At 56.7% G+C, this 23,280-nt stretch overlaps 1 protein-coding gene across 12 annotated transcripts in view; it reads right to left on the bottom strand.

The window, feature by feature from the left end:
• Positions 1–1,079: 1,079 nt before the first annotated feature.
• Positions 1,080–23,280, bottom strand: part of KCNT1 (potassium sodium-activated channel subfamily T member 1) — a 79,019-nt gene continuing 56,818 nt past the window's right edge. For 6 of the 12 annotated variants that reach the window (XM_021543623.3, XM_085556283.1, XM_021543626.3 and 3 more), the window contains 28 exons: positions 22,646–22,702; positions 22,273–22,321; positions 22,083–22,142; positions 21,264–21,338; positions 20,849–20,932; positions 20,330–20,424; positions 19,325–19,505; positions 19,083–19,247; positions 18,854–18,990; positions 18,640–18,703; positions 17,880–17,988; positions 17,595–17,703; positions 16,362–16,511; positions 15,011–15,249; positions 13,312–13,528; positions 12,886–12,991; positions 12,635–12,807; positions 12,365–12,436; positions 11,962–12,096; positions 11,632–11,743; positions 11,317–11,418; positions 11,136–11,219; positions 10,702–10,830; positions 10,353–10,373; positions 9,243–9,546; positions 7,577–7,639; positions 5,023–5,107; positions 1,080–4,624 (listed from right to left, as the gene is read on the bottom strand). In XM_021543623.3, coding sequence (XP_021399298.1) covers positions 4,504–4,624; positions 5,023–5,107; positions 7,577–7,639; positions 9,243–9,546; positions 10,353–10,373; positions 10,702–10,830; positions 11,136–11,219; positions 11,317–11,418; positions 11,632–11,743; positions 11,962–12,096; positions 12,365–12,436; positions 12,635–12,807; positions 12,886–12,991; positions 13,312–13,528; positions 15,011–15,249; positions 16,362–16,511; positions 17,595–17,703; positions 17,880–17,988; positions 18,640–18,703; positions 18,854–18,990; positions 19,083–19,247; positions 19,325–19,505; positions 20,330–20,424; positions 20,849–20,932; positions 21,264–21,338; positions 22,083–22,142; positions 22,273–22,321; positions 22,646–22,702 — 3,298 coding nt within the window. In that variant the 3' untranslated portion in view covers positions 1,080–4,503. Of the gene's footprint in view, positions 4,625–5,022; positions 5,108–5,377; positions 7,640–9,242; positions 9,547–10,352; positions 10,374–10,701; positions 10,831–11,135; positions 11,220–11,316; positions 11,419–11,631; positions 11,744–11,961; positions 12,097–12,364; positions 12,437–12,634; positions 12,808–12,885; positions 12,992–13,311; positions 13,529–15,010; positions 15,250–16,361; positions 16,512–17,594; positions 17,704–17,879; positions 17,989–18,639; positions 18,704–18,853; positions 18,991–19,082; positions 19,248–19,324; positions 19,506–20,329; positions 20,425–20,848; positions 20,933–21,263; positions 21,339–22,082; positions 22,143–22,272; positions 22,322–22,645; positions 22,703–23,280 lie in introns of all 12 variants that reach the window. The other 6 variants (XM_021543624.3, XM_021543628.3, XM_085556280.1 and 3 more) reach the window with 5 other exon arrangements.

Below are 23,280 nucleotides of genomic sequence, written 5' to 3' on the forward strand. Positions count from 1 at the left end.
TGTTTTCCAGGCAATAACCATAAAAACTGAATTTACAGCAAAAATAAAAAATCCTTCCTGGGTTTGGTTTCCTTTTTGTTTCCCAGCTACACCAACCCCATTATTTTTAATGAATATTTTAGTGCTCTAGATTTTTTTTCTCTGCTACAAGGAATTTGTGGTGTTAGTATTTGATTTTCCTCAACTGGGGCAAATATTTGAATGAATTTTGGTTCATTTTGTAGAGTTTTCCCTCTTCTTTTCTGTGTCTACTGCTGTGGAAGGAGGAACAAGAGGAAGAAGTGAAGAATCCACTGCTGGGAAATGCTGAAATCTCCTTGTGCAGAGCATTAAATCCTGTTCTGCAGCTTGGATGGGTTTTTATCCAGTGAGAGCTGCTTTGGTGCTGTTAAAATCACCTTATTTTGGGTGTAATCATTGCAATTTGGATATCCTGGAAAATCAAGAGGATTTTGTTCTCCATGTACAGCTTTGTCTGGTTTAAAGCCAATAATTAAAAAGTCATTTAGCAGGGCCTTGGCTTCCTGCTCTCCTTTTACTTCCAGCTCCCTCATGTGTATGTTCAGCCCAGAATTATTTTCCCTATCTAAGGGATATTTTTTTCCTTCTGTGCGATTTTAAATAAATAGATTTTTACATTATTTACCTAAAATGCTGAATAAAAACCATCTCTGCTTACCTGTATTTGATGTCCAAGCTAAAATCTTTGTGTATGAGTGTAGCACACCCTAGAAATGTTTGGATCTTCCCTGAAAAATCTTGGAAAATTTGAAGCCAGTGGCAAATTTTGAAGTGTTGGGAGGTAGAAGAACATGTACTGAATTTTGGCTAAACATCAGTTTAAAAAAACCAAACCTTAAATACCTACAAAATTTAATGCATTTATTAAATCCTAGAAATTAGGATTAAATAAATGAATTAAATAATCTTTAAAAGTTTCTCTACCAGAAGCCTGAAGGCACAAAGAGTTTGAAAATGAAGTTAAAAAACAAAGTTGGGAAGAGCTGCCTTGAGCCTCAGCTTAAACCACATCTTCCCACGGATTTTAAACCAGACAGAAAAACAGAAAAACCAGCCAGCAGTGTCTCCTGTTGCTGCATGCAGCTCTTTTATTTTCATTTATCTTTACAGAAATGTGAAGCATCTTCACAAGAATTGTACAAAACCCTCTCCCCTTGGCTGGCTGCATCCCAGCAGAGCAGCTCCCGGAATTCGGCCTCCGAGAGGAAAGACGGGAGTTGCTGTTGCTGATAAAAATCCATGCAGGAGCTGAGCTTGGAATAAAACCGTCCTGTTCTATAGAGGTTAAATAAAAAGGGGGATAACAGGAAATAAATGTACTCATAACGTTGGTTGGAGTAGTTGAGTTTAATGCAGGATATGTGGATTTAGTCCGTACTGAGCGCGTCAAACCGGTAGTGGACACGGAACGTGCGCCGGAGCCGCTGCTGGAAAAGCCCAAAACATCCCAGCTCTCCTCCTTTCTGCATCCCCCAGGGCCTGCCAGGTCTCTGCATTGGAACACAACTATTTCCTCCAAAAAATGGGATTTTTCCATGGTTGGAAGCAGTAGCCATTCTCCTGTTCCCATGGAAGCTCCTTGTGGGCCCTTTCAGCAGCGGGAGCTTTGTCGCTGCATCAACGTTTCCAGGACCATTAGAAAAATAAACTGCTCTTGTTTTTACATTAGTATTGTAACTGAGGCTAAGGAATTAGAAAAATGAACCCTTGGTTCTCAGGCTTGCATTGCCCACGGGTGAGTATTTACAGGGCTTTCCCCATCCCGTGGGAAGGTGGGCTGGAAGTTTACACCAGAGAAGGAACCCGAGGGTTCGGACACGGAGCTTCCGTTTCAAATACAGGGATTTTGTACACTGGGCAAACAGAAGCATTGTCAAAATACAGGAATATCGAGGGCATTTTGATGATATCACAAAGCACACAGAGGCTTCAGTCCTTTTGGCGTGTGCTTTCCTCTTGGGATCGTTTTCTGCTTGGATTAAGTGCAGGGAGGAGCTGCTGAGGAAGGAGGGACCCAACACCACGGCCAGTGGAGCCTCTGGAACACAGAGCCTGGATTTGGCCACAAGGCTGACCTGGCTGCTCAGGGCTGGGGTGAAACTTTAACTAAATCAAGGGTTTCAAAAAGAAATTTAACTTTCTTGCCATGGGAGGGTTGAGCTGAGGATCTGCACTTGCTTCCCTGCGCTCTCACACAGCTCATAGCCAAAAAAACAAAAAATAATAAAAATGTTCTCAGTAAATATATTCCCATAGTCACACCTTTTTGTTTTATTTGGGGTCTGGGTTTTTGTTTGTTTGCTGGTTTGGTTTTTTTTTAACCTGGAATACTACTTTGTTCCACTCTCCCTCGAAAGAAAAGTGAGGTTTGGAAAATGATCCATATTAAAGGCACACTCTTAAATCCAGTCACACTCCACACTGAGCATCCTGAGATTTCAAGTTAGCACAGAGCCCATGTGTCCTTTTGTACTTCAACCACACCCACTTTTTAGCCTACAATTCCTTTTTGCCATTTTTAAATGACAGATTTGGCATGTGAAACTGCAAACAGAAATAAATAAAACATTGTGCCTGCCTTAACCAAACAGAGCCAAAACCAATCTTTAAAAATCCATCAAAACAACCCAAAAAAGCTTTAAAGACGGTTCTGTTTGTGCCCACAGCTCAGCGGGGTGGGAGGGGTGCACTCGTTGCTTTTACCTGTGGTACCTCATGAGCCTGGGGTTGCCACCACTCAGGGGCTGGCACTTCAGGAAAAAACAACAATAAAAAAAAATAAAAGCCCCCAATAAAAAAAAAAATTAAAAAAAATAAGGACCCCAAACCTTATCCAGGCACAGCAGGTCTCTCTCAACCCCCTCTCAAGGTGATGCCAGCCTTGGCACTGGGCATCTCTGTTCTTCCTCAAGGCCACGGGCACGGTGGGCAGCACATCCCCATAGGCTGGGGCATCTCCCCATCTATTTAAAACTCATTTAAATCAGGTTTTGGCTTGTTTTCTATTTTGTTTTCTTTGTAAACATCGATTGGGGTGCACTGGAGAGCAAACAGTGAATGTTAATGGCAATAAACCATTCAGCTGGCAGCGAGTGCAGGAAGCTGATGGGATTTCATGTTGTACTTTACAAGCTCCTTGCTAAAAAAAAACCACAACACATTAGAATTGTAAGATACAAATCTAAAAGTATAGAAAGTAAACGACTCAGTTTTTCACCTGGCCATCAAATCAACCCTTTCCACATGGATGTAGAATGTGCAAAAGCAGATGGAGAACACATCTGGTGCTCGTGGTGGTGCCAGCTCCCTGCAGGCCGGGGGGGAGCTGGGGCACAGGGGGCACAGGCAGAACCCGCTGCCTTGGTGGTGTCACCGAGCTGTGACCACGGGGAGGAGAAGGACAGCAGGCCACGGCCAGGACACTGCTGGGACCCCGGAGTGCCCTGGCCGGCGGGGAAAGGGCGAGTGGAGCCACCAAAGCACCACCGGCCAGCCCAGCCCGTCCTGCCCGGACAAGCAGCCCCAAATCCCCCGGGCAGCTCAGCTTCAGCAGCAGCACAGGGGGACACAAACCCAGCGGCTCCGAGGCACCGCCACCGAGCTGGCCAGCGTTCCGTCCCCCGGGCTGGGCATGTTCTGCTCCGTGAGATGCCCCAAGGCTGGGGGCAGAGCAGCCCCTGCCGTGCCCTGTCCCCTCCATCCCGTGTGTCCTTGCTCAGCGCCTGGCACGGCCACCCAGAACAGAAACCCAGCAGAGGATGAAGAACATGGGTTGGGTGAAAGAGCAGAAGTTTGGGAACCCTGGGGGACACCTGGCGAAGGAGGAGGAGGAAGAGGAGCAGCGTCTTGGTGCAGTTTTACTCCTTTTGGTCTTCACCAACCTGCACCATCCGGGCCGATAGCAAGCACAGCCCTGCTCCCCCGGGGCCACCGACAGCTGGGCTCAGCCACGTCCCACCAGCACCAGCGAAGACTTTCTCACTAGTTGCGGTATTGGTATAAAAAGTTAAAATCCCCGGGGCGCACGGCCACCGGCTGTGGCGTGTCTGGCTGTGCCGCCCTGCCCAGGGCTCCGGGCATCCTCCCACGGGGCAGAGCCGGGCTGGGCATCGCCTTCCCTGGGGCTGGATGTGCTCTCCATCCCCGGGGCTGGCCGTGCTCTCCATCCCCGGGGCTGGATGTGCTCTCCATCCCCAGGGCAGAGCCATGCTCTCCATCCCCAGGGCTGGCCATGCTCTCCATCCCCGGGGCTGGCCGTGCTCCCCATCCCCGGGGCTGGCCGTGCTCTCCATCCCCGGGGCTGGCCGTGCTCCTCATCCCCGGGGCTGGATGTGCTCTCCATCCCCGGGGCTGGCCGTGCTCCCCATCCCCGGGGCTGGCCGTGCTCTCCATCCCCGGGGCTGGATGTGCTCTCCATCCCCGGGGCTGGCCGTGCTCCCCATCCCCAGGGCCCGGAGCCCGGGGCCGGCGCTCGGGGGCCGCTCACAGCTGGGTCTCGTCGCGCGTTTCGGGGTTGCCGGGGCCCAGCTTGTTGCTGCAGCTGCTCTTGCGGCTGTGGCCATCGTTGGCCACGTGGGCCAGCGGGTCGGAGCGGATCAGGTACCTGCGGGACACAGCCCGGTCACGCTGCTGGAATGTCCCCAGTTCCCCCTGGAATGGAGGCCAGGACACGAAAGAGTGGCCCATGGAGAGCACGGCCGTTGTTTGAATGAAGGGTGTTAAATTATAACTGATCATGTAAATGCCATAAAATAATATAATAAATAATCAGCAGTTATTCCTCAGTGCTCAGTGGCCAAAGCCAAAGGAAAATCCCACGCTGCCCATGGGAGCTAAGATGGGGCTGAGGTGTTTTGAGTTCTGCTCAGGAGCACAGGGAGGTGGAATGGACTGGGAAAGAGGCAAAAGCTGTGGGTATTTATGAGAAATCCTGGGAAAAAGTGGGATGGGGGCAGCTCATGGCACTGGGGCACTCTGGGGACGGGGTGAGGCGACACTTACACGATGTCGTTGAGCTCCAGCCGTGTGTCAGGGGGCGGGTTGATCAGGACGTAGGACAGGGTGTTCTGGTGGTCGTTCATCTCATCTGCAAGAGGAGGGGCAGGGCTGGTGAGGGAGGGACACCCCCACAGACACCCCAACAGGCAAGCTGGAAGATCCCATCCAGGCAAATGGGTCCCTTCAGCAGGAGAAGCCATGGGCAATGCCGCTGCCACCAGGAGGGCACGAGAACGTCGCTGCCACCTCCCTCCTCACCTCCCCAGGCTGTCCCCACCGCAGCACGGCCCGGGGGACTGGCAGGGGTGACTCTCCAAAGTCCCCACTCCCTCCCCAGAAATAAAGTGAGATGTCTTACCTTGGTGCAGTGCAAAAGAGGGAACAGGTTAGTCCTGCTGTGTCAGGTACAGCACAAGTCCAACCACGGGCTCAGGGCAGCTGAACCCCCCCGGGGCCGCCCCAACGCTCTGCCCACCTCTCCCCTTCAATTCCTCCATTTTGCACCATCCAGGCCCAGCATTAGTCCAGGGATTGCTCCTTTCCCCTGCCCAGGGGAAATGGCCTCCGTGGACTTTCAGAGCCATCAATGCCATTTTGGGGACGGCTCTAAAGCACAGTGACCTCCCATGGGGGGCTCGGAGCCACCACCAGCAGCACCCATGGGGGCAAACGGGGGGGTCTCGATGACGGGGGGGCCCCTGTGCTCCCCGGAATAGCCAAGAACAAGATCATGGTGAGATGGATGGGGGTGCGAGGCTGCGGGTGCCAGGGAGGGGTGGAAGCTGCGACAGGTGACACCATTTCCAGACAGGGTGATGGGGTGTGGATGGACAGGGCGGGCAGGGGACGGACAGACGGACACTGGGGCAGCATGAGGAGCACGGGGGGACACCAGCTCGCCGCAAGGCTTGGCACTGGGACACCTCTCCAGGCTTTGGGCAAGGCCCCTCTGAGGTGCAAATGGAGCAAACGGGGCTGCTTTGGGGGCAGCAGGACCAGGACCCGGCACTGGGATGGGCGTCCAGGCTGGGGGCTGCTCCTGCTGCTCCCACCACCCCTTCCCTGCTGTCCCCCTGCCTGGTGTGGGGGATCCCCCAGTCAGAGGCTGCCCTGCCCCACGGTGGGCACAGCCTCAGCAATGACAAGGGGTGCCAGCTCACCCTGGCACGGGGCTGAACCTGCTTTTCTCCAGCCCTCAGATGCAGCTCCAGCCACCCAGCACAGGAATGCAGACAGCTTCCTCCCGAGGTGTCCTTGCCAGGGCACACCCAGACGAGCCCAGGGGCATCCCCAGGGCTGTGCCACGTCCAGCAGTGTGTGCAGGGGACAGCAGACCTGCGAGCTGCTGCTCAGACATATCCCTGTCACCTCTGGGACCACAGAAGGTGCTGCAGCCGGGGGACCTGGGGCCACCCGTGGGGAGATGCTGCCTGGGACCCCCAGGCTGTGCCAGGCTGTCCTGGGGCCTCCGGGGCGTTTTGGCCATCCCAGTGCTCAGCCTTACAGGGAGACAGGGGTGGGGTGGCAATGCCGGGGCAAGGGTGGCACACAGACCCTGGGGCCCGACGGGGCACACGGGGTTGGACATGACAGGGAGGTGGGGACGGGCTCTGGCTCTGGGCAGGTTTCCCTGCCCCATGGAAGTTTCCTGACCCCATGCAGCCAAGCCAGGCCCTGCTGAGCACACCGAGTATATTGCTGCTCCTCCACTGCCCCCAGCAATATACTCTGCTGGCCTGGGGCTTCCATGAGCCCCAGCTGGGGCTGCCTGGCTGATGAAGGACACACTTTGTAAGGAAAATGCCAACGTTTCACCTTCAGACTGGACTTGTGAAGCCAAAAATGAAGCTGGGATGGGCCTTTGCTAATCTTGGGGTTGCTGAGGTAAAAAAGATCCTTTCCAGGGCGTGTTCCATGTGGTGTAAAGGTGAAAAAAAAGATGGGAAAACCTGGTGGTCCCACAGAGCCCCACAAGGTGCCCGGGGTGGCTGCAGCACCAATGGCCCCTGTGGCTACTGCTGCTGCCTTGGGCTGAGCCCAGCACCCCTGGTCAGAAAATGGGGTCTTCTAATGCTAGAGAGGGGTCCAGGAAGGCAAACCAAGGGGTGCAAAGGGATTTTTAAAGCGCTGCCTTGCCCTGGACTGACCCAGCAGGAGCTCCAGCATCTCATCACAACATGCACAGGCAGCTCTGGTGCAGCTGAACCCTTCCTTGTCCCCTCCTCAAGCTGCCAGTGGCTGTACAGCCCAAAACCCCCTCACGGAGCCGTGGAGGGAGGGTTTTGTTAAAGCAAGCCAAGGGCTGTGATTTCCCTGTAGGAATTCTGCTAAAAAAGGGTCCCTGAGGTTTCTATCTCCCTGGTTAGGCAGAGCCCTGAGTTTGCATCACCACCACAGGACACTGATTGGTTTTCCAACGCCACCCAACAAATTAGTGCTGAAAGCTCGGGGATCTAAGGTGAAAACTGGCAAGGGTGAGGTTTGGGCTTAGCTGGCATGATCTTGTTGTACGCTGCACGCCATGAGTCACGGGGGACTCCCAGGGAAAGGGAATTACCTTGCAAATATCCCAGGTTTACCCGATTCATCACATCACTGGCTGTTAAATTTGCTACATCCTCTACAGAACATACAGGGAAAGGCACAGACATAAACAGAGAGAGAGAGAGAGGTCAGCAAGCCATGGTTTGGCAAATATCAGAGACGAGCTCCTGCGCTGCAGCGATAACGTGAGCAAAAGAAAAAGGAAAGGGGCAGAAGGCAGAGCAACGTTTGTCCACGGGTGTCCAGACACTGACGGTGACACAAGGTGACAGCACACAGCCCCAGCACCGCTGGATGCCCAAGGAGCTGCTGGTCCCCACGCTGTTCCCTGTGTCCCTGCCCTCTGCCCCCCCACACACTGTTTGCTTCAACCAAAATTTGCCAGATGGGCCAGGACAAGGATGCCAGCCCTGAGCTGACCCCAGGCTGTGCCCCAAGCCTCACCGAGGCCAGACAGCCCCCCTGGAGCTATGACAGGAACTGCTGGCACTGGGAATGTAGGAAAAAAGGAAAGGGGGGTACACCACTGCAAGCCCTTGCCTGGCAGACCCTGTCCTCGTTCCAGCCCACCACAAGCCACCTCTCCTGCCTCTCTCCCTGGGGACGCTGGCAGTGCCCACAGCCACCCCCTGAGCCCCCACTCCAACCCCTCCTGCACTGCACTTCTGGACATCTCCTCCTGTTTCCCATGCCTAAAGATGGGAAAGGAGGAATCCCACCCCCAAAATCAGCACCCATCCCAGCTGGGGCTCACTGCCAGCCTGAGTGTGGGCAGGGGCCAGCACGGGGTGGACGGACACTCCCGGAGGATGGAGCAAGCAAGCAGCAGCACAGGATGGCTTCAAAGAAAGAAAGAAAGAAAAAAAAAAAACAAAACCAAAACCAAACAAAGGGAGCTGTGGGCTACGGAGTTTGTCATAACCAAGGGGTGGGAGCTGTCCAGGGGACACAGATGCCAGCACCGACGGGCAGGTCAGAAGCTCGACGAGAGATGCGGCTGCACAGAGGGACCCTGAGCGCTGTGGCTGCCACAGCCACACACCGGTGCCACACGCAATGAAGCAACTCAGCCCTGCAGCTACCGAAAGGTTTGCCACGGAGAGCTCACGACAGATTAAAGTCCATAACAAAAGGGGGCTGCGCCAGCTGACGGGGTTTGGCCTCTCCCTGCCGACCTACGAGGGCTCTTGGGCACAAGGGTTGTGCTGACCTGGGGTCGGGTCGCCCTGAACCACCATCTCTGCATGGCTGGAAAGTGGGGGACAAACGGGGCCCCGTGCCCCGAGGCTGCGTGGGGACACCGGGTCCTGCTGCAGGCACAAGGGCCGCTCTGCCACTGCCAACTCCTGCCTGGAGCCATCCCAGAGCCCAGGGACGGGGGGTGGGCTGCCTGCAGCTGGCCGGGGGTGGCAGGGGAGGGGGTTCTGCATGGCGGGACCCCAGCCTGGAGCCGCTGGTCTGCACAAGCACAAGCAAGCCGGGGGGATGAGGCGCCGCTCGGAGCGCGGCCGGCAGCTAAGCTCGGCACGGGGTCAGGCTGGCACGGGGGTCGGGGTCAGGCTGCCACAGGTCAGGCTGGCACAGGGGTCGGGGTCAGGCTGGCACGGGGGTCGGGGTTACCTGAGGAGCCCGCGGGCGGGAGGCAGCGCCGCAGAGCGGCTCGGCCGAGCGGCACTTACCGTACCCGGTGGTGGGCAAGCCCAGGTGCTTCATACGGTTTTTGACGAGCTCGGACAGCTCCTGCCGCTCGGAGCGCCGGTAGAGGCTGAGGCGCTGCTGGCTGATCCACTCGGCCGTCTTGCTGGAGTGCTTGTTGCCCTTCCTGCTCAGCCGCCGTGCCCACTGCATGCTCTTGCGCCGCAGCAGCGGGTGCTCCGACTGGTCGCTGGAGCACGAGTTGCGGTGGTGGCTCGTCTTGATGCCCCAGTGCTCCTTGACGTCCTTGGTGTCCTCGCAGTCCTCAACATTGATTGAGATCTGTGACTAGAAGCCCAGCAGGTCACGCGGGATGGGGGGTGGCCGAGAGGGGTTTGGCCTGTGCCTGGCAGGGTGGGATCTCTCCCACGGGGTGGGTCCTTCCTCTGACCCAAATGGGCTCTCCCAGCACTTTGTCTCCGCACTGCAAGAGCCGCCGGGCTGGCAGATTTCACAGAATCCCAGAACGGTTTGGATTGGAGGGAGCATGAAGCTCATCTCGTTCCACTCCTGGCATGGCCCACCAGAGCAGGTTGCTCCAAGTCCTGTCCAGCCTGGCCTTGAACATCCAGGGATGGGGCAGCCCTTGGAAAAGCTGAGGGGAGTCTTGTGGGCACCTGACACCTCACACAGGATCGCCTCTGGGGCATCTGCCCAAGGAACAGCCATGCCCTCATCTCCCTCTCTTCCTTCTTACAGCATCTGTGCTGCCACACGTCTGACCCAGCAATCCCCAGGGGTGAGCAGGAGTTCATTAATGAAGCCTTTTAAAGCATCTCAAGGAGCTGGACTGCATTTAATTAAACGTCAACTTTCAGCTCCCTGTTACCGCTTCAAGTTGAAAACTGAAAGTATTTTAAAGGGATGCCGGCTCCCTCCCTCGCTCCTGATCCCAGTTAATTACATCAGGGCACTGAGGCTCAGCCAATGTCTCCCTACCGTGGGGACAGGCAGCGCTGTGCTGGCAGCAGGGCTGAGAGCTGGCACAAAGCACGGGGTGGCTCTGGGTGGCCAGAGCCAGCCCAGGGACCAGGCGGGGGCGTGGGACGGGGAGGCAGCGCCCGAGCGCGCGGCCGGACGCGAGCGGCACTCACCTGCGCTCGGATGTCGTGGGGCTGCAGCAGGGGAGGAGGAAGGGAAAACCACGAGTCAGTCCAGCAAAGGGGCAGCCCTGCTGTGCCCACCCTGCTCCCCAAGGTGCCCAGTGGCGTGGCAGAGCCGTGCCAAGAACATCTGCCCGGAGAGAGGGGCACTGACCCTGACCCAGCTGGGGACCCAGGACGCCACCACCCAGCGCAGCCACTCTAACGAGATGAGCACAAAAATTCTCCATCCCCTGTTCTCCCCTCCCTACTGCTGCTGCAATCTGAGGTGCACCAGGGACCGACACCCTCCTGGATGCCAGCCTGGCTGGCACCACCAGCAGCCCCTTCCCAGCCCTACCTCGGAGGTGGCGAACATGTGCGACTCCGTCCTGTAAATCCCGATGGGGATCTCGGCACTGGAGGAGCAGAGCTTCTGGAAGAGGCGGCCGTAGGTCCGGATCCACAGGTCATCCTCAGTGATCTTCATCTGAGGAACACAGCACCCACATGGACCCCCGTGTGCACCTCGGGCTGCTCCGCCACCATCCCAAAAGTGAGCTGGGCTCCACAAGAAAATCAGGGGCAATTTCTGACCTCAGCCTTCAAAACAGGGAGTTTGATCCTTGGTGGCTTTTGGTAGCACTGAGGCTCCCCAAAATGGAAGGGAACAATGACCTGGCAATGCTGTTCCCACCCCAGTTCTGTAGAAGATGGGAACCCCAACCCCACGCACAGGGTGACAGATGCCACCAGAGCCAGGCCAGTTTCATGCCAAGGGGAGCTGGCACGTACCGCACACAGGTACCCAGAGCCCGGCGTGGTGTCGAGGCCCAGCAGCAGCCGAGTGATGCTGATCATGTAATCCTTCACGAAGGACTGGGGAGACATTTGGGCAGGAAACCAGGGCAAGGTTTGCTCAGCTGCTCCCTGGGGGATGCCAAGGGCAGGCCAGAGCTGCACAGCTGCATCTCACCTGGTAGAGCAGCGTGTCCAACATGCTGATGCTGAAGACCCTCCCGGCTGCAAAGGGCAGCCGGAACATGAAGGCCAAGTTGGAGCCATTCTCTCGCTCTCTCTGCAAGAAGAAGGGGAAGTTTGAGCTCAAATTGCACAGGAACTTGGAGGACTCATGGCAATGGAAGGGCACAGGTGTAATGATTCTGGTGGGTGTGCCAGGAGGAAACCAGGGCAGCATCTTTGCACTGTAGAAAAGGAGGATATTTTTTTCTCCATGGAAATGTGTGAGACATGATCGGGTTTCCTGGACATGGGAACGACCTCCTCTTACCTTTTCTAGCTTGGAAAGGGCCAGAGAGTAACTGTCCTTGGCTCGGAACTGCATGAACCTCATGTTGGAGGGGTGGGTCAGCTCCGTGATAATGCTGAGGCTGGGGAAGAGCCTGCAATGGAAAGAGATCTGCTGTCCTGCAGCTGTCTCAGAGGATTTAAATCCCGAGGCAGCCCACAGTCATCCCTGTCCTGTCTGAGGTCAGAAATAGCTGGTTACATGCTGCTTCCTTCAGCAAACCCAGTGCCAGATGTGTCCCACTGCGCGTAGCCACCACGCCAGGCTCTGGCAGCCTTCCTGGCCTTGTCCCCAGCAGTGGTCAGCCCTCACCTGAACATGGTCTGGACGTTGACAATCGTCTTGGCATCTGCCATGTAGTCCTCCTCAGCACTCATGGTGCTCTCCTTGTCCACCACCACCAAGTTGTCGGCGTAGATGATGCCACACTGCAGCAAACTGTCCAGGCTGGGCAGTCCCCAAAGAGAAGAGCGCAGGGTCAGCCCTTGGAAACGACACAGGGAAGCAGCACAGGGGTTCCACGGCGAGCCCAGGCTGCTCCCGACCTGCTCTTCACCTGCTCCCATCTCCCAGGGAGGGGTTGACAACTCGAGAAGCCCAAGGTGGGCTCAGCTCTACGCTACCAACCCTGGGGCTTCTCACGGGGCGACTGAACAGGCTGGGCCGGGACAAACGCAACAATGTGGGCACGACAGCCACACGTGGAAACACCTACTTGTCAATGGTGCCCTCCATGTAGTAAACCATGGGGAAACAGCAGATGGCCTCCAGAAAGTGGTGCTCAGGCCTGGGGGGAGAGCCACAGAGAGCGAGGTGGTTCAGCACGTCCACGCAGCAAAGACAGACACCAAACCCCAGGGCTGACCAGCCCAGGCACCCAGCGGTGGCACCGCTGCCCCCTCACACTCCCACCACCAGCACAAAATGCCCGGGGCAGCGCAGGGAGGTTCTGTGGGAGGGAGAACACCCGTGGAGAAGTACTTGCTTGTTGTCCAGCAGCAGCACGATGGGGTTGAGCTCCTTGCGGGAGCGGTAGTACGCCCGCAGCGGGACGATGAAGTTGTAGAGGCCGTTGCCGGCTGTCTCCGCAGAAACGATGATCAGTTTGTTCTTGAACCCATAGGCTTTGGCGTCCTCGAAGCTGTTGTGCTTGCAGCCCTGCGCGGGACAGCGCGGGGACTCAGCGGACACGTCCTGGGGGCTCAGCCCCAGGCAGCCCCCGCAGCCCCTGCACACCTTGTCCAGCCTCAGGCAGCAGAACGGGGCTTTCTCAGGCAGGAGGTGGCACAGGGTGGGCGAGCTCCCGATGTAGGGCGAGTTTGGGGGGTAGCCCTTCACGTACCTGCAGCAGAGAGAAACCTGTGTGAGGACACGGGGAGAGCTTTCCATTTATCCAACGCTCGGATGCTGAGGAAAACACTCAACAGCAACACTGGCAAACGCCCTGCAAAACTGTCCCGCGGCAGCTGGGAATTCCCTGAATATGCACATTGAGGAGTGCTTTTTGCCATGAGGTTGTAAAGATGCAGGGACAGAGCGCTCATGGAAAACCAGGAGGGGCTGAGCCTGAGCTTCCCGGGTCCCCAGTGCCTCTGAAACTGGAACAAACTGGGAGCAGCCACCATGAAGCAGAGAAATCTCCACCGACAGAGAGCCACTCACTCCACCACCGCCGAGCCCTCCTCGTCCGACTGCGTCATCTCGTCCTCGGACTGGTCGCTGAGGAGGTCGCAGGGCAGCAGGGAGGAGGTGTCAGCCAGCTCCAGCACCGGGGCGATGCTGGGCCGCCGCGTGCCCGAGCCGTTCTCGGCCGGCAGCGCCAGCTTGCTGCTGTTGGCAGGGCGGCACTCGGTGTTCTGCAGGTCCATGGCCACTGTTCCTGGACACAGAACACGCTCTAAGCGGGGGAAATGTCTCAAAAGCCTCCTGTCCCCGAGCCCTGCTCGGGGGTGAGGCAGCCCAGCTGATGCTCAGCTGTTCGTGGGCACAGGTAGAGCCCCCACTGGTGAGCTCCACCCGTGTGCAGCATCTCCCCAGGGCTCAGCGGTCCCTGGGGTCTGTCCTTCTCTCCATTCCCCTCGCAGCTCCACCTGCTGCTCCCTGAACTGCCAAACCTGCAGGGGTTTTTGTCATGCTGATGTATCTCCGAGAGGACAACCCTGCAGCCCAACCCCTGCCCGCAGCTCCTCGGGGGCTCTGGGAGACACCAGCCAGGTTAGGAACCACATCTGCCCTTCCCATGGACGTCCTTCTGCCCCAGGGAGAGGCAGGCAGGCAGCAATGTCCTCACCCACCTCCCACACCCCTCCTGAGCAGCTCCAGCTCTTAGAATCTCAGAATCCTCTGAGGATTCTGAGAAAGGAACAGGAAAGTCCCCTAAGATTGAACGCAACCATTCCCCCGGCACTCTCAACCTGCCACTAAATCAACCAAATGCCACACCTACACGTCATTTAAATCCCTCCAGGGATGATGACTCCCCCACTGCCCTGGGCAGGCTGTGCCAATGCATCACAGCCTTTTCTGTGAAGGAATTTTTCCTGATATCCAACAGGGAACAAGAGAAACTTCCTCATCCTGTCCTCCAGCAGCTTCCAAAACCCAAACACATCGATGCAGTGTCCCAAGAAGCAGAGCCCTTGCCAAACACCGCTGCCCTGCTGGCACTCACGTCATTTCTGTCCCTCTCATCACCTCTGCCCCAGGTCCCTCTGTGTAGGAGCTGTGTGACGAGAACTGTGACAAACACGGCTCAGCAAAGCACTCTGAGGCTTGCTGGGGGATAATCTATGCAAATTGCTGCTCAGGAGTACAAACACATAAATTATTTGCTTCAAATATAATGTGCTCGTGTGGCTCAGCTCCTCCAAAACTTGTTCTCCCCAGATACAAGAGGGAAGTAATGACTCATGGTATTTTTCACTTGCACAAATGCACTGCTGGCTGCAGAGAGAGCTGCGCTCTTCCTCGCTTTGGGAATCATAAACGTGATTTAGGATGTGCCCCACGGCATTTCTTCTTCCAGCCTTGGAAATAATTGGGGGCTAAATCCAGGCTTGGGGCATTTATGCAAATACCCTTAATGATAATAGGCATCACGAGGTTTAATAATGATATTTGAGCTTGCTGAGAGCACCCAGGGTGCAAGGAAAGATGTATTTTACTGGTGAGATGGCTGGGAGAGAGCATGGAAAGGGCTTTTCAGGGAGAGGGGGAGTGTGGCAAGGAGCGTGTAAAACACAAAATAAACCCAAAACCACAAAATAAACCCAAACGTGGGGGAGGAAGCGAACCCAAACGTGGGGGAGGTGATGGAGTGGGGTGTGCCAGCTCCTGCTGCCCCCCGAGCCCCCCGACTCACCCATGCTGGCGATGATGCTGTGCACGGGCAGCCGGGAGGGGCCGTCGTAGCTGCCCCTGCCCGCAAAGCCCTTCTTCTTCTGCTTCTCCTCCTGCTTGAAGATGAAGGCAGAGTTCTCCTCCTTGGTGATGTTGATGTAGAAGCAGGTGTCCGACGCTGCCATGATGTGCCGTGGCCCGGGGTTCAGCAGGATGCTTTTGTTCTCCTCCCTGCGGATGCCGATCAGGCAGACACCGTACCTGTGCCGGGAGCAGGGGCTGAGCATTCCCAGAGGAGAAAAACCTCCCTGGGGCAATGTCCTGGAGAAAAACCCCCCCGGGGCATTGTCCCAGAGAAAAATCCCTCGGGGCAATGTTCCAGAGAAAAACCCCTCGTGGACATTGTCCTGGAGAAAAACCCCTCGGGGCATTATCCCGGAGAAAAATCCATTGGGGCATCATCCCGGAGAAAAACCCCTCCATAAACCCCTCCGGGGCATTGTCCCAGAGAAAAACCCCTCGGGGCATTGTCCCTGAGAAAAATCCCTCCAAAAACCCCTCAGGGCATCATCCCAGAGGAAAAACCCCTCGGGGCATTGTCCTGGAGAAAAATCCCTCCAAAAACCCCTCGGGGCATCGTCCCAGAGAAAAACCCCTCAGGGGCATCATCCCAGAGAAAAACCCCTCTGGGGCATTGTCCTGGAGAAAAACCCTTCCAAAAACCCCTCTGGGGCATTGTCCTGGAGAAAAACCCCTCCGGGGCATTGTCCTGGAGAAAAACCCCTCCAAAAACCCCTCTGGGGCATTGTCCTGGAGAAAAACCCCTCTGGGGCATTGTCCTGGAGAAAAACCCCTCCATAAACCCCTCCGGGGCATTGTCCTGGAGAAAAACCCCTCGGGGCATTGTCCCTGAGAAAAATCCCTCCAAAAACCCCTCAGGGCATCATCCCAGAGGAAAAACCCCTCGGGGCATTGTCCTGGAGAAAAATCCCTCCAAAAACCCCTCGGGGCATCGTCCCAGAGAAAAACCCCTCAGGGGCATCATCCCAGAGAAAAACCCCTCTGGGGCATTGTCCTGGAGAAAAACCCTTCCAAAAACCCCTCTGGGGCATTGTCCTGGAGAAAAACCCCTCCGGGGCATTGTCCTGGAGAAAAACCCCTCCAAAAACCCCTCTGGGGCATTGTCCTGGAGAAAAACCCCTCTGGGGCATTGTCCTGGAGAAAAACCCCTCCATAAACCCCTCCGGGGCATTGTCCTGGAGAAAAACCCCTCCAAAAACCCCTCTGGGGCATTGTCCCCACACAAAGCACCAGCAGCCCCCCAGGCCTGAGCCCAGGCATGCAGAGCAGGACCCCCAGCCCCCCGCCCTCACTTCTTGTGGGCGTGGAAGGCGGCGTAGGTGAAGCTCTTGCCCTCGTACTCCATGAAGAATTTGCTGTCGCCCATGCGGATGTGATAGACCTCGTTGCCCGAGCAGCGCCCGTACATCCGCTGCCACTGCTCCGGAGACTCCTGACCCTCCCTGCAGGCACGGCAGAGTCAGGAGGGATCCGCTGGGGCTGGGGTGGGACCCCCAGGGGTGGGATGGGACCCCCAGGGGTGGGATGGGATGGTGGGACCCGTGGAACTGGGTTAGACCCCTGGAGCTGTGACAGACCCCCAGAGTTGGGATGGGAACCCTGGAGCTGGGATGGGAACCCCAGAGCTGGGATGGGACCCCCAGAGCTGGGATGGGACCCCCAGAGCTTGGAAGGGAACCCCTGGAGCTGGGATGGGACCCCCGGAGCTGGGATGGGACCCCCAGAGCTGGGAAGGGAACCCTGGAGCTGGGATGGGAACCCTGGAGCTGGGATGGGAACCCTGGAGCTGGGACAGATCCCAGGACTCCAGCCAGATCCCAGGACTCCAGCCAGATCCCAGGACAGAGCACCAACAATCTCTGGAGCTGCCCCGGAGCCCGGCAGCAGGGGGGTGACAGTGACACATGGCCACGAGCTGTCGGTGCTCGCCGAGGATGAGCTCGTTTTCATTTTGGGTTTTAAGTGCCTTTTTATTTAACGAGGGCTCCTGCAGGGTGCAGGGGGAGGGTGTAGAGCCTGTGTTGGCAAACAGCCCCAAGCATGGGGCGGGAGACATCTGGCAAGGATGTTTCATGGCTGTTCTGATGGCACTTTAGCCAAAATTCAGACATTTCTGACTGGCCAAGGAGCGCAGGGCACACACCACTGATCCCCTGTGCTGGCAGTGCTCCTTCCAGCCATGCTGGACATAAACCCACCAAAAAACCCTGCAGGGTCTGGTGCTGCTTGCGCTGTGAATTCACCTTCCTGCCAGCAGCACCGTGCCAATACAAAGATATTTTTACCTCCAGTCTCTGGAAAGCTGGCATTGCCCAGCCCACCTGCACTGGTGTGGTCCCTTTACAAACTGAGCTTTTGCTCGAGACCTGGATGGGGGCCCCAGACCCCACTGTGCCCCCCAGCCCCATCCCAGACCCCATCCTCTCTGCCCTGAGCTCAGAGACCTCAGTTCTGCCATCCCTGCAGGCCCAGGGGAGGGCAGGGATGGGCAGGGATGGGCAGGGATGGGCAGGGACAGCACTCACTGGCCACGGGAGGTGTGCACCAGCAGCGTGATGAGGGTGGAGGTGGCAGGGCAGACACAGTTCAGTGCCAGCATGGCGTATTTGCACTCTTCCTCACACACAACGTGATCTGAAAGGCAGAGGGGACCATCACAGAGGGGAGGGGGACAGATGGGTTCCCTGGCTGGCAGGGCCCAGGAATGGGGTCGTTTTGGGGTGGTGTTGGGCACAGGGTGTTTCCACCTCCTGCCAGTCCAGGAGGGCTCTCAGCTGACCAAGAGCTGCTGTGCAGCTGCTCCAACTCACCAGCAAACTTGACATGAAATTTGTTTTCTGGCTTTAGGATCTGAACATAGAGAGGACAGTTTGGAGCAAAGTCTTTGACAGCCCAGGCCCTCAGGATGGTTTGGTGGTCCTGGACGGGGACAAGAGCAACGAGAGCTGCTTGGTTGATGGTTTCTTTTCCCCAAGACTTCTACACCTGGGATGAACTGCAAAGCACCCAGCCACCCTGGAGCTGTACAGCAAGGGCTCCTCCTGCCTCTGGTGCTCCCCGAGGCCCAGCACTGATGGGAAACCAGCAGAAAAAGGTGAGCCCACAGGGGCTCAGCCAGCAGCGTGCTGCTGCATGTCTCTGTGCCATCGCCAAGGTTCTCCATGGCACTCAGCCCCTTTTCTGGGCACAGGTGACATCAACACCACCCAAGCCCCTTCTGCCTGAAAAATGCCCCCTCCCTGTGGATATTCTCAGTTCAGTCAGAGAGAAAATGAAGGTTTCTAACCAGGCAGAAGCCTGGGAAGCAGTTAAGAATGTAAATCATTCTTTATCTCTCTTGTTGTTCACATTGTTTATAGGTAAGTTTTGCCACTGCATGTCATTCACTGCACACCAATGGTGTAAGATGTTTTCACTCTAGGACCAATAGAATGGGTCTAGATGTACTCTCTGTAAAAGAGAGGTGTATTTGAAATAAATCAGAGTTCCACTCTCTCGCCTTCTGAGGTGGAGTCATTTCTCACCATCCTGCCTCAAGGGTGTCACCTCCCCACCCCTGACTGGACTCACCGCCGCTGTTCTGTCCACCTCGTTTCGGCTGCTGAGGATGAAGCAAGCTTCTCCATTGTCCATCCTGCAAGAGAGAGCAGCGACCCCATGGACTGCAGATCCCCGCTGGGCACTGCCCACCCCAGCCAGGCCACTGCCAGCCCCCCCAGACCCACGGGGACACAGCTGGGGTGACACTCCATGCCAGGGACGTGCAGCGCGTCCCTCCGCTCACTTGGCTCTCATGAGGTCCTGGTCCTTGAGCGCAGAGCCCTGGAGGTAGATCACCCTCTGGGACCACAGGGGGATCTGCAGCACGCGCCGCACCTGGATGTCCATCTCCGTCGGGCACAGGATCACCACGTAGTAATCCTGGGGGAGAGAAAAAGAGAGAGAGGCCGCCGTGCCTGGGTCCCGTGGGGCTGTGACCCGGCAGCAGCGTGTGAGCTCGGCCCCGTGCTCACCTGCAGGCGCGGGTGGGCGTAGAACTCGTTGAGGAAGTCCATGAGGAGGTCAATCTTGAGGGAGCTGACGCACAGCACCACGTGCTTCTCGGTCTGCGCGCGGTGCCGGCTGTAGTTCCCGCCCGACTTCTGCCGCTCCATCCACAGGTAGACGAGCTCCTCGAACTGCGGAGGGCACGGAGCTGATGTCCCCTCCGGCAGGGCCGGGGGTCCCTCCCCACCCTCAGCTGTGCAGGTCTCACCTGGAGCGGCAGCACCACCAGGGCCACGCAGATCATGATCACCACCAGGAGCTGGGAAGGCCAAATCTTTGGTGTCACATCTCCGTAGCCCACGGTGGAAAAGGTGACGATGCAGAAATAGAAGGACTTGAAGAGGGAGAGCTTCTCACCTGCTCTTTCTAAATGCTGGATGCCACAGGTCCTGGAAGGGAAAAGCCCCATCACAGCAGAACCCCACGCACCTGCGGCTCGAAGCCATCCTGCTGGACACAAGCGTCACCCAAGCCTTCCTGGGCCTAAGCTGTACCCCCTCCGTCCCCAAACTCATCCAGCAGCAGGGCTGGGAGCACCACTGAGCTCTGAAATAGCATTAGTCATCCACACCAGAGCATCATCTTTATTGCCAAAAACTCATGAGCCTAAAAACCTCATTTCCTCTCCATTCGGCAACTTAATAGTTCAATATGCCTCAAACCCAGACCGAGGGAGCCAGAGGAGAATTCAAAGCCTAATTCAGAGCTAAATAGCCAGTGATGAGCTCTGCTCCCCTGCACAAAGGAACACCCTTGAAGCTGGCAATGGCAGGGAAAGGGCCCAGTTAATTACCAGGAGCCCCAGTGGCCAATTACACAAATGAGCTCGGGAGCTGTGATGGGTGGGGGAGGAAGAGCTCGGCTGGTGAAGGAACCATCCCTGGGGAATGAGCCACCCCTCACCTGCCCCTGGGGGAAGCTGCTGTCCCTGCCCTCGTGTCCACATCCCCCAGCTGCCTCTGACAACACCCTCATCCTCACAAAAAACTTCCTGTTAAAACCCTGGAATAAGGCAGGATCATTAATTTGACCCAGAAACCCTCTCACAGAGCTCAGTGTGCTGGGGATGGAGCAAAGCAGGGGGAGGTGGGAGCCCTGCAAAGCCCAGCTCTGCCAGCTGCCCCAGATGGGCACAGCTGGATTCCCAGGGTGGGCACAGCTGGATTCCCTGGATCAGGAAGGGGGGTTTAGAGAAATGGAGAACACCACTGACCCCGTGAAAACGAGACACAGGAGGGTGCAGATGAGGATGAGCACCTGGTTGAACATCGCTGACTGCGTCCTTTGGATGGCTCGGTGCAGGTCGTTCTGGGGAGACAGAGACGGATTTTCCCCCACAGAGCCTGGGGGAAAATCCCCTCCAGGCACCAGCTGCTGCCTCCAGCAGTGCCCTCCCCAGGGAAGGGCGAGCCTGGATTTTGGGAAGGGATGTGCGTTCCCATCAGCAAGTCTGGGGTCTGCTGCCTGGAGAGACAGCTCTGGTGGGAACAGGGGAATGGCTGGAACACCTCACCCCTGACCACCCTGGCTCAGACACCGAGGGGCTCCTGGTCACAGCCTGGCATTCCCAGCCTGGCATTCCCAGCCTGGCATTCCCAGCCTGGCATTCCGTGGCATAGCTGCACACACCAAGCTCCAAATCTTGCCCCAGAGCTGAGGGTAGCCAAGGGTCCCTTCCCAGTCCTGCTGCCCCTCCACATCCCCGAGGAGATGGACAAAAGGCATCACTCACAATCATGTTCTCCAGGGCGTACTTGGCCAGCCAGCAGTTCAGAAACACAGGAATGAACAAATTCCGCAAAGGAGGCCAGAATATCTACGGAAGCAAGGGTTATTCACAGAGAAATCCATGCTCTTTTGAAAAATAGAGCTATAAGCAGCCAATCCTCCCTGTCTGGAAGGATTCAAATCCAAGCTGAGCAGAAGATGCCACCAAGCACTGCCCTGCTTCCCTAGCTGCAGCTGGAAAGGGAGGATGGGTTTTGGGATAACACTCCAGAGAAAGTCATTATATTGTCAAATATTGAAGGGGAAATTTCCTGCCAGTCTTAAAAACCACTTGGCCAGAAACACATTTGACTTTATTTCAGCACCAAAATACAGCACTTAATCAGAGCTGCCTTCAAAAGTCACCGGGACACACTCACCGTGATGATGAACGGCACCGTGTTGATCATCTCCAGGATGAAGGAAATGCGAAAAATCTGTTCCCAGATGTTCCCCTGAGGAATCAAAAGCAAAGAAGAATTAAATAACCTTAAAAATCTTGCCAGAGGACAATGAAAATGATCCCAGTCTGCCACAGGCCCTGCTGGATGAGGGAAATACGGTGCAGGAGAGGTGCAGTGGTGGTGGCAAACACTCTGGGAGCAGGAAATATTCCCGAACTGCTCGGTTCTCTCCAGAGCCACTACATCCATCTGTCACTGCTGCCACCCAGAGCTGGGGGACAACACTTGATGCAAGGATGCAGGGTGACAGTGACAGTGACAGCTACAGATCGCTGGCACTCAGAGCAGGGGGTGACGCAGGCTCTGGGTCTCTGCTGCCAACCCTCCCCTGGCCCCTGAGAAGATGCCATTTGTCAAGGTCACTTTTTCTGGCCATTTTAGGTGGCTTTGGTCCAAAGGAGTCAGCTTGTGCCTCTCCTTGTCTGGCTCCCTCCGGAGGAGCGGGACACGAGCAGGAGTCGCCCTGCCGAGCTCAGGAAATCTGGGATGTGTCAGCCTGACACCAAACGCAGTGAGGCTGCATTAAATGAGTCTGGATTTCTGAGAAAGCACAAAAAGAAGAGATTCTGCTCTGCTCAACGCTTATCCAGCAGCCCGGGGGGGAATGAGAATGGAAAACACCCGGAGACATCGGGCAGACCAACACCCTCCCGGGATGCTGCGGGCTCCGAGGTGGAGAAATCAATTCCTGCCGGGGGCAGAGGCAGGCTGAGCCCTCCCAGGCCAGCCCCTCACCTTGTAGCTGAGATAGGTGAGCAGCATGGTCTCCAGGAAGCTGATGAGGGCGATGCTGACCTGCAGGGACACACAGGGGAGGCTCCAGGGCTCTCTCCAGGCACTGGCAGTGGATGGGAGCTCGCCGAGCCCCCCTGGCCCGGGGAGCCCCAGCTGGGGCAGAGCTCCCAGCCCAGCAAGGGCTGCTCACCTGCACGGCCCACAGAGGGGTTTTTCTGTCCACCCAAAAGATGTGTGACCTGCAAGGAAACCCAGAGGGGATCTGAGCTGTGGCCTGGCTGTTTTCACCCCTCAAAATGCAAACCCGAGGCCATCCCTGGTTCAGGAGTCTCCCTCCTGCACCGTTTGCTGGAACAGCCCCTGCACTGGAAATCAGCCATGGCCAAGGGTGCAGCCACTGGCACTTGGCACTGGATTTGGTTCTGGGATGCTGCTCCACATCCCTCGAGCAGCCCCACGACCAAGAAACAGCCTCAGGCAGCTGCCAGCAGCAGCCACCTCCATCCCTCTGCCCCCACATCGTGGCAGAGCTGACCCAGGGCGCTGGAGCAGCTCCCACTCACCAGTTGATGTTCGTGGACTGGTTGAACGCCGTGTAATTCTGCTTTTCGCATTCCCAGCTGGGAGAGAAAGAGCAGGAAAAGCAGTCAGGGGACAGGGATGCTGGGATTGACTCCCTGGGATCACTGGAGAGCATTTCCACGGATCCAGACTCCCTGATTCCTGCAGCCAGGGCTTTGCACAGGAAAAGTCTCACCCAGGCAGCCTTGAACATCTCATTACTGGAGGACAAAAGCCCTCAGGTGCTTCAGCCCCTAGCAGGGATGCTGTGGAATGCTGATTCTCCCTGGCACAGTGCAGAACACAGGCTGCAGGGAGCTGGGAACTGGGAATTACCAGGTTACAATTAGCAAAAATTGCTGAGCTGCAGCTTCTGGCACAAGGCTGGCTGGGCCCCAGCACCCTGCCAGGCAGGCAGCAGCGGGCTGAGCCCTCCCTGCCCTGCTGAGAGGGATGTGCTCCTGCTGGCCAGCCTTGCTGCTGCCACACTCCCCCAGGAAAATGTGGAATTCCCTGAGCTGCAGCTGTGCTGCACCTCTCAAGGATGAGCATCCGTGTCCTGCTTCACTCTCACAGGTCTGAAAGCACTTTCAGAACACACAGATGTGCTTGCTAGTCTGCAGCCTTTACAAGGAGA

The sequence above is a fragment of the Lonchura striata genome, chromosome 17 (assembly GCF_050655825.1).
Source record: "Lonchura striata isolate lonStrDom1 chromosome 17, ASM5065582v1, whole genome shotgun sequence".
NCBI classification, from domain to species: domain Eukaryota; kingdom Metazoa; phylum Chordata; class Aves; order Passeriformes; family Estrildidae; genus Lonchura; species Lonchura striata.